The sequence below is a fragment of the Eurytemora carolleeae genome, unplaced genomic scaffold (assembly GCF_000591075.1).
Source record: "Eurytemora carolleeae unplaced genomic scaffold, Eaff_2.0 scaffold1216, whole genome shotgun sequence".
Taxonomy (NCBI): Eukaryota; Metazoa; Arthropoda; class Copepoda; order Calanoida; family Temoridae; genus Eurytemora; species Eurytemora carolleeae.
Window position 1 is genome coordinate 37,631 of NW_019397106.1, and position 10,219 is coordinate 47,849.

A 10,219-nucleotide genomic window follows, 5' to 3' on the forward strand; every position below is an offset into this window, starting at 1 on the left:
AAATCAAGTATGTTTGACTGAATCAATATTTATGTATTTTTATTTGTCAATATTTTATTTCTTCAGTTTTACAAACAGGGTGTTCCAGTAAACATGACATTTTCTTGTATATAAGTAGAACAAGGAATTCCATTTTCTCGAAATATGCCGCGACATTAGATTTTGAATTCTTAAAGCAAAAATCTGTTCTTTTTGTTCTTTAAATTTTATACCGAAGTTAAAAAATTATAAATCGCATTTCCTTCTAAACAGAAAAACCAGACCCTTTTAAAATGTCTCTTAATTGTTATATTTTGTGGACACTGTATCAAACTGAAGTTTTAATCAATGTATATTTTTTATGCGATGTACTATATATATGATGTAAATATAAATAAATAAAATGTCACAGTAGAGTTTTTGTCATGTACAGTAGTTTGAATTTTATCACATTTTAAAACTAATAAGTGTTACAACTCTGGAGTCTGGAAGCGTTGAATCAATCTTACAGTCCATCCATTTTAGAGAACACCATTACAGTTTTTCTAGAAAATATATATTAGTTACACACGTCTTTATTTGGATACATCATACAGGGTTACCCAAAAAATGGGCCTTTAGAAAAGACTGAACAGTTTTTATTTAGTCATTTATTTCTCGTTTTATGATTCGGTGCAGCTGTGCAATTACTTTTTGCCCCATCATGCATAGGCATTTATTTGATCATGTTATTTAAACTTGCAGGCCGACATTAAAGTCCCATCCTTTGTAGTGAATATTAAAAAGTGTTGGCTTAAAGGGAGTGACGGGAGTGACCAATATTTAAGAGAAGGCTTAGAGTCCTTGGAGCGTAGTGTCATAAACGAATATGATAAGTTTATACAAATAATGTTTCTCCCAAATGTATAATTGATAAAAATGACAGAAAAATGTGATATATATATAATACAGCTCTTCACTCATATATATATGAAATTTTTGAACGGTTGAACATTTTCGAGGGTTCCCAGGGGGGGAGGCTAAAAAATAGATTCTTTTTTTCATAGATTCTTTTTTCAAAATTCGAAATTTTTTATCAAAACTCGAAATTTAGATCTTTTTTAAATCAGAATTTTTTTCATTAAAACTCGAAAGGAATTCTTTGCCACAAACTCTGAATTTATAATCCCTTTATCTTTGGAACCCAATGTCGTAAATCTATGATATTTCAAACTTACATTATTTGATTTAACAGAATTCATAGTTTAAAATATCTAAGGTCTACGACATTGGAATCCAAAGATATATGCTTTAGAAAAGCAGAGTTTGTGGCAAAGACTCAATTCCTTTAGATCTTTTTTTTAATTCCTCGAGCACCCCAGCTAGTTAAAATTATGAGTGGAACAGATCCTCTCTCACCATCTTAAAAAAATTGTAATAATAAATCAAAAATCATGGAAAAATATTTTGTAATCTATAAATATTTGTTTTAAGGTTTGTGTTAAAAATAAAAACTCTCATCATCATTATAATCACCTTAACCTCATGAAAAATATAAACTCTCATCATCATTATAATCACCTTAACCTCATGAAAAATTTCAATCTAAAAAAACCTTATTGCATTTTACCTGAGCCAGTTTAACCGGTCAACCCGTCTCCTTACACTGTCTGACACTTTGTGTAAATAAAACAAACCTCGATCTTCAAATAGCTGAAAATATTCAAAATATTTGTTCCTAACGGTATTAATGTGTCAGAAATAACATTCATGATTATCTTTCGAACCGTTTAAACATAGATTTTTCAAATAACTGAAAATATTCAAACTTTAACATTATATTTGCACCTAACGGTATTAATTTGCCAGAAATAACATTCATGATTATCTTTCGAACCCTTTAACATAGATTTTTCAAATTTGTCCTTTAATAATTTCTTGTTTAGCTCTACGTTTTAAGTATTTAAGTAAAAAATAATCATAATGTTTCTCTGAATGTATTTAGGATGACATTTAAAAAAATGATTTGGTTTATTCTAATACAGCCCGGGCATATTTAATACTGGCTAGTTTTGCATGCAGTTTAAGTATCCTTTAGTTAAAGTATTTATGAAAGTATATTAAAAACTACACTCATTCTTTATTCGGTCAGTGTATTGCAGATCGTTGCAGTACGCAACGAAGTCTTAGTTTAGTGTAACTATATTGTGTACCTTAACAACAGCTTTGTTGGATTTTTCATTAACATGACCTTGTCCTCCTTGTCCTGGTACTGCCCAGGACAAAATTATTCCAATCTTACTCATCTAGAACAGGACAAAATTATTTCAATCTCACTCATCTAGAACAGGACAAAATTAGTCCAATCTTACTCATCTACAACAGGACAAACTTATTCCAATCTCACTCATCTAGAACAGGACAAAATTAGTCCAATCTTACTCATCTAGAACAGGACAAAATTAGTCCAATCTCACTCATCTAGAACAGGACAAAATTAGTCCAATCTCACTCATCTAGAACAGGACAAAATTATTCCAATCTTACTCATCTAGAACAGGACAAAATTATTCCAATTCCAAAGACTTTAAAAAACGGGGTTTTAAGTACCCTTTTAAAAGGACTTTTCATAAAAGGTCGGATAAATTTTCACATCTTACTCCAAAACCCTGGGAGCAAGTCCAAAATCCTGGGAGCACTTCAATACCCTGGGAGCAATTCCAAAACCCTGAGGGCATTTTTAATGGCACCAATCTATTAAAGATTTATTTGAGCGAAAAATTGGATTTTTCTTTTAAAAAACTTGGAAATAAGATAACTTATAAAGATGTTGAGATGTATTAAACAAGCTCAAATGAAACCTTTATGTATCAAGCTAAAAACATATTTAGTTTACATTTACAAATAATCTTTAATGTATAAGCTAAAAAAATCGTCCGTTTGCCTAATCAAAACTATATGATCTACTTGGACTGAAATTTGCCATTTTGCCCTTCAAATAACTGAACAAAGACAGTAATAAAGGGGTAGCAGAGCCCTTTTTTCAATTTAGGTTTAAAATTACCATTTCTAATGGACTTTTCTTAAAAGGCCGGATACATTTTCACATTTAACTCTAAAACCCTGGGAGCAACTCAAAAATCCTAGGAGCAACTCCAATAACCTTGGAGCGATTCCAAAACCCCGAGAGCAGCCACCCCTCCCTCGCTCAATGCTATTGTTAATTGACAATTAATGGGCCAAAAAATACGTACCTGTATCAAGTTATCTGCATCGAAAATACTTACCCGTATTAAGTTATCTGTATCGAAAATACTTACCCGTATCAAGTTATCTGTATCGAAAAATTATGTTTTTATTTTGCGTATTTAGATTTTTATTGAACATAAACAACTTATTATATTTTGAGTTTTAGCATTAATGATTAAATAATGAAAGAATTACGAAAGTTCTCAAATTACTCGTCAGGTAAATAAGCAACTACAGGGTGGGTGTTATCGAAAAATGACTGTTGGTGAATAGTTTAGAATGTCTTCTTCCATCAACTGTTGTAGATATTAAACACTTGTTGCTGTTTTTTTCGTTAAAGAAATCTTTTATTTAATATACAGTTAAAACCTAAATTAGCCGTACATCGAAAGAATTAATCAAATGTCGTATTCTTCACTTTCTAATAATGGAATGTTGCAGATATTTAGTTTTTTAATTGAATGATTATATGGATTTTTTCGCAAATACTGGGATTTACGTAAATTGTAAAATAAACATTGAAAAATTTTCAAGACGACATTTGATTAATTCTTTCGATGTATGGCTCATTTAGGGTTTAACTGTATTATGCTTTGAAATCAATTTAACTATATTCCACAAATTGAAGAAGATGTTTCATTGGTTCAATTTTTAATTTGTTAATTGTTTCACAACATTTAAAAACAAATGCTTAAAAGATGATTCAAAATTATAATTATTCCCTATATAAGCTAATTGGTATTGAGAAGGTATATGTTCTCCAACCTCTATACTTATCACCCAATCAAACGGAGCTCCGAGTTTAACCAAATCTAGGCAAACATTTTCAAAGTCTTTAAAAAAAAATTAACTATAATATACAGGGTGTCCCATGAAACTTGACAGTAGCAATTTGATTTTTGAAATAATTTGCTGCATTTATTTGTCAACCTTATTTTAGAAGTAGAATTCAATAGAGTTTATAATCACAAAATACCCTTATAGTCCAGGCATTTACTAGTGGGTTGGCATTTTTTCTGAATTCAATATTACCTGAGATATGAAGATATTCATTCAGATTTCAGCACTTTTGGCTTGATTTGATAATATTGAAATCTAAACGAAATTCATAATATCTTTAGTAATATTGACAGCACAAAAATGGCAGACCACATTTTGGAAAATGCCACGACTAGCAGAATTTTGTGGTTATTGTTTTAAGAATCATGCATGTTAAAGTAGGTTGACGACATGCAAAATGTCATAAATAAATTCAAATATCCAGAACGACTTTCAAATCGTTTTCCTACTGTCATGTTTCGTGGGATACCCTGTCCCATAAAATGAAAACAAAAGTCCAACTGTATAAACCCTATTCCCGCTGGGGGGGGGGGGAACCCCCCTGTACAGGCCTTATATACCCCCCTGTACAGGCCTTAAATACCCCCCTGTACAGGTCTTAAATAACCCCCTGTACAGGCCTTAAATACCCCCCTGTACAGGACTTGATACCCCCCTGAATGACCCTTTTTGTTGTTTAAAGGGACTGTGGTCGTAATTTCAAGTGACCTTTCCTTGAAGGGCCCGATTCAAAACGGGACCGGCTAAAAACCACAATTTGATTAATAATAGTGAAAATAACCTCGTTTTTCTGGATTGAAAATCAGTTTTCAAGAAAAATATGAATATAAAATTCCTACAGTGAAACCCTTAATAACGAATACATCGAAAGAATTCATCAAATGTCGTATTCTTCACTTTCTGATAATGGAATGTTGCAGATATTTAGTTTTTTAATTAAATGACTATATGGAACTCTTTGAAACTGTTCCCGCATATTCATGGATATTTATTTATTTTCGCAAATACTGAAATTTACGTAATAAAGTATAAAACTCATTGAAAATTTTTCAAGACGACATTTGATAAAGTCTTCCGATGTATTCGTTATTAAGAGTTTCACTGTACTTGATCCTGAACTCTATCATTGGAGGGTTCACTTGAATTTACGTGTTTACTATCACTTTAGTAAGATTTAAAATAAGGTCACCTTCAGATTTAGCGTGTATACTTGCATCAAAAAAACAAACTTTTGGAACTAAAATAAAAATAGCTTTAAAAAAATGTGAAAAATTAAACATTTTTTATAAGAAAACCATAACAAAATTTGTCTACAAAAAAAAAACATACCTTTGAATATTTTCTGGTCCCGGAGAGAAACATTTTTTCCACAAAATGTGTTTACATTACTCCCACCATCCAGACCAGTCCACTCTACGGAGATATTTTCCTACATAAATATGTACTGTACTGCAGAGTGTACAAAGATACTGTTACCTTGGATACAGTGCGTGCGTGCAGTGGTTTTTTATACGGTTCATTTTATCATGGCATAAGTTTTACTCTCAAAACTAGTCAAAAGCAAGATTTAGTTAGATATTGTTCTAGTACTATCAGATCAGCTACATACTAGAGAATACAAATAAACTATTGTTTTACAGGCGTCGGTGAAAATAGACTGATAGTCTGGTTGATTTAATGATAGGTAGGCTCGCTGCCTTGTTGACTAATCTCCTCAACTCAGGACACAGATAGTTGCAAACATACATGAAAATCCCTATATTTCAAACCTACAATAGAATGCAGGTATAATAGATTAAATAACAATGCATTAACGCAGTTAAATATTTATAATTTAACTTTTAGATTGAAAAGTTATTTGAGAATTTGATCTTTCGCTTAATAAAACGTTTCACTGTTTGTTGTTTCTTTGTTGGAGAGTATAAATAAATTTGAACGGAGACTTTGGTTTGGTTTTTCTCTGATGAAGGTTTTGATAAAGACGACTTACGGAGGTTGGGGGTGGGGGGTTAATAAGTTGTATTTATGGTCAACAACTATAGGTATATAGATATTCCCCCAAACCAGTGCTATAAGCCCCCTGAAAAAAAAAGAATATAAGCTCCCAGACATTATTTTATGATCCTGGGACTAAATTTAATGAATTGAACAACGTCGTTGAACCATCTACTGCCGGGAAGGGTTTTAATCGGTGGTTCAACTTTGAACCGGCGGTAGGCAGTTCAATTCATAAAATGCAGTCCCTCTTAACATAAATAATGTTCCTAGATCAACCGACATCTTTATAACTCACGGCAAACTGATAGCGTAAGGTTTTAACACATTACAGGACAAGGAAATCGATGTGACAGTTCGGTATATTTAGCTTGAGACTGGTTTATTTAAATATCCATCTTTGAAAAATATTTTTTTTTCGATTTAAAAAGAATTTACCTTTTCCGAAAAATGCAGATTTACACAGTTAAATTTTTTAATTAAAAATGGCATGTATATGTAAGTTTAATCAGCTTGGGGTATTTTAGTATAAACTATACGTTTTTGAGCTGAACCTGTGAGTTGATCCATTCTCCAAACTGTCCTACTCCGGCACCTATATCTCCTAGTCGTATCCGCTCTCCATACTCTAGAAGAACACGGTAATCTATCACACGAAGTTTGATCTTTATTTAACTGAATCTGAACTAGGAAATTTAGAATGGACACAATCAAGGTTGCTTAATTTATTGCTTAACTAGTTATATAGAATTAGTGATGTAATTTCCGGATTTCATTGTCCATGTACTCAGGAGACGACATTTTCCGTACATTGGAGCGCATCGAGAGTTAGTAACCTTAATAAAGAACCTTGGACACAAGTTGTTTATAGCTCTATGAGTTAAACTCCGTCTCTTGCTTGTAATCCGGCCAAACCTTCCAACTCTAGGCGATTCAGAAATAGAAAAGTTGTTTCTATCTTATTAAAAAGGTTCTATAGCTCTTTTTTATAACAGTCCCTACTCCCTACTATAAAATGGCGAATATGTTTCCTACCATAATATTTTATGTCAAGCATATTTCCTATCAGAATACCTTATGTCTGAAAGATTAGCTATGATGTCCGACAATAATACTACGTCATAACTTTTTATGTCACAAAATATTTTCTATCATAATGTTTCATGTCGGGCACATTCTTTAGCATAATGATTTGTGTCAGAAACATTTCCTCAAATAGTGTTTTATTGCACACAATAATTTCGATCAAAACTTTTATGTCAAGCCTATTACTTATCTAAATATCTTATCTAAATGTGATAATTTACCTTTTCCAGGAGTTTTCTCTCTAACAATTCTTAATATTTCTCTACCAAGACCATCATCAAACCTAAATATTGGTTGATTTTAGTTAAAATATTTCATTGACAGCAACCTATAGATGTTATATTAAATGTGCTTCATGTTTAGAGTGGCATGTCCGATTCACAAGCTCACTGAGTGAAAGGAAGAGGATAGAAAGTAGATAGAGAGTAGAAAAACTACTCAGATAAACCTGTTGTTATGGGACCGTTATGAATCAACTTCATTGGTAAATTTTCTTGTTAAATATATAAATTAACCTAGAATACCTATTATTTGTTTAATATTATTCAAACTATCTAGGCTTTCTTTTCAAGCCTATAAGTTTGCACGGAGAGTAACTTGGAAATGGAATTCCGTCAAAAGTTCTTTAAAAATAAAATCGTTCATTAAAAATGTATTTTTTGACCTGACATGATGTTTTCGAATTGTTTCTGTAAACCAGGATCAATCATTTTAGATAAATGAAAAAATGGATCAAAATTAATTAAATTAAATTAAATTAAAACATTTCTTGGGTCTGAATAAAATACGAGTATACTCATAATGTCATTTAGAATTAAAACTAAAACGACGATATGTAATCAGTCGATATTTCTTAATAAATAATTAGAGTTTTAGAGAAAACTTAGAAATAGCTTTTCGTACGCAATGTTTCCCAAATTGTGAAATTGAATTAGAAATAAGCTTAAAGCAAGGAATCTTAAAAATGAGGTTGTCTATTTCCATTTAGAAAAAGATTTGAGATATTTTGAACTAGCAATTTCGATCTGCTCTGTTGGAAAACACAATTTATTTTATTAAATTATTGATTCTGATTTTCCTTCATTTAAAATCCAGCCTCCTATAGCATCAAGCTGAAATATTCAAAACTATAAAATACAAATATATTCAAATTATTCAGTTGTAGAACTTTACCAGAATGGACTTTTGTTAAATTAAGAAGAGAAATTAAATATAGACGTCAAATATTTAAGCTTAACATGAAAGGTTTCTCAAAAACCATGAAATGAGATCGAATAAAAACGGCACTGAATCTTTGTCTTTTTCTTTAAACACAATATAAAAATTTGTCACTAATTCAGTTTTTCAGACACCTAGTAGTCCGTTTATCTTGAGACATCAAGAAGAGTTTGAATTTAAAGTCGTTATTTGGTTCAAATGTCTATAAATGGGATTCATTGAAATAATACTTTTCTGCTCTAATGACTTGTTTTTTATAGAGTTCTACAATGCCATTATAAGCTGAAGATTAGAGAAATTCTAGATTTAAACTGTATGATTTAAACTATATGTAATATAAATATTCTTGTATTTGAATTAAAATTGATCAATTTCACATTAGAAAAACACTCCCATTAGCCATTAGATATTCATCAATTATACTCCAGAAAGGAACTGATTCTTTGCCACAAACTCTGATCTCTGCATACATCTTTAAACCCCAATATTGTAAAATTAGATAATATTTCAAACTATGAATTCTATTAGATCAGATAATCTAAGTTTGAAATATAAAAAGTATGGACCATCAGGTTGCAAAGTTCTAGAAATTAGAAAATTTCATGTTGGTATCAAAAACTCAATTCCTTTTTGGACAAACATTCAATTTATGAAAATACGTAACTCTTGGTAAATCTCACCAAAATCTTTAAGCAAAAAATTATGTCAGTAAACTCAAAAATATAGATGAAGCGTATTTTTTGATAACGTATATTTCATGCCTAGTGTCTAAACATATATATATATATCTATAAATCGCGGAGTTTATTTAGAAGTTTATTTTAAAATAAAAATAAAATTATTATTGATAAATTAACCTGAGTACCAGAAAGAGCTTCACCACAAGAACACTGAAATAAATCTGATTGCAAAGATCATTAAAAATGGATAAAAATGTAATTTTTTAAACCTTATTATCCACATCACTTGAACCAGGAAAAAATTCAATCTCCTTAAAATATCATGATTTCATGACAACATTTCTATGTCTTTTTTATAACTGCTACAAATTTATTAATTAATCCATTTCAGAAAGTCAAAAAAAATTAGAGGAGCGTAGGAAAGTCTCTTTCTTAATGTTTAATAAAATAACGTTTTTTACGTTTAGGAATGCTTTTTTTAAAATTGTATTAAAATTACTAAAGATCATAATAATCTTTAAAAATATTAAAGATCAAACAAAAATAATACAAAAAAGGTTTAATATTTAACTTTTTCAAAAATTTACAAATTTTTTACCATTTGTTGTGGTTGGACACGAAATTTGATCAAAAATTAAAAAAAATGTTGGAAATAATAGAATTGAATTTTTGTTGCCAATTGTTCATTCCTTTAATTTAATTCTGTTTGATATAATGAAGAAGCAAAATAATGAAGCGAGAACTTGAAGCACTAAACCCCGCCGCTGCATTTTATCTGAAAATAAGTAAAAATAGGTTTACAGGCCGAATACAAGGCTTGGTTTACAGGCCGAATACAAGGATTGTAGGTTTACAGGCCGAATACAAGGATTGGTTTACAAGCCGAATACAAGACTTGGTTTACAGGCCGAATACAAGGATTGGTTTACAAGCCGAATACAAGACTTGGTTTACAGGCCGAATACAAGGCTTGGTTTACAGGCCGAATACAAGGATTGGTTTACAGGCCCAATACAAGGATTGGTTTACAGGCCGAATACAAGGATTGTAGGTTTACAGGCCGAATACAAAGCTTGGTTTACAGGCCGAATACAAGGATTGTAGGTTTACAGGCCGAATACAAGGATTGGTTTACAGGCCGAATACAAGGCTTGGTTTACAGGCCGAATACAAGGATTGGTTTACAGGCCGAA

At 31.0% G+C, this 10,219-nt stretch overlaps 1 protein-coding gene across 5 annotated transcripts; it reads right to left on the reverse strand.

Moving 5' to 3' along the window:
• Positions 1 to 24: 24 nt before the first annotated feature.
• On the reverse strand, positions 25 to 9,797 carry LOC111711894 (uncharacterized). 5 transcript variants are annotated; one of them, XM_023486357.1, is made up of 14 exons: positions 9,716 to 9,797; positions 9,296 to 9,337; positions 9,204 to 9,236; positions 8,207 to 8,240; positions 7,793 to 7,817; positions 7,350 to 7,411; positions 6,597 to 6,670; positions 5,377 to 5,476; positions 5,237 to 5,284; positions 3,930 to 4,019; positions 3,279 to 3,292; positions 2,172 to 2,264; positions 1,589 to 1,671; positions 25 to 524 (listed from the first exon to the last, which is right to left on the reverse strand). In XM_023486357.1, the coding sequence occupies exons 1-14, from the start codon at positions 9,794 to 9,796 to the stop codon at positions 485 to 487; spliced, it is 819 nt and encodes a 272-aa protein (XP_023342125.1). In that variant the 5' UTR covers position 9,797; the 3' UTR covers positions 25 to 484. The 5 variants fall into 5 exon arrangements, with proteins under 5 accessions (XP_023342125.1, XP_023342124.1, XP_023342126.1 ...); XM_023486356.1 differs by having other exon boundaries at positions 3,246 to 3,292; XM_023486358.1 differs by lacking the exon at positions 25 to 524 and adding an exon at positions 1,276 to 1,380 and having other exon boundaries at positions 3,246 to 3,292.
• Between the last annotated feature and the right edge of the window lie 422 nt (positions 9,798 to 10,219).

Coding starts and splice junctions, on each gene's coding strand:
- LOC111711894 (XM_023486356.1), bottom strand. CDS start 9,796: ATGCAGCGGCGGGGTTTAGTGCTTCAAGTTCTCGCTTCATTATTTTGC. Junction 6,671..7,349: donor AGAGAAAACTCCTGGAAAAG/GTAAATTATCAC, acceptor GTGTTCTTCTAG/AGTATGGAGAGCGGATACGA. Junction 1,672..2,171: donor CCAACAAAGCTGTTGTTAAG/GTACACAATATA, acceptor GAATATTTTCAG/CTATTTGAAGATCGAGGTTT.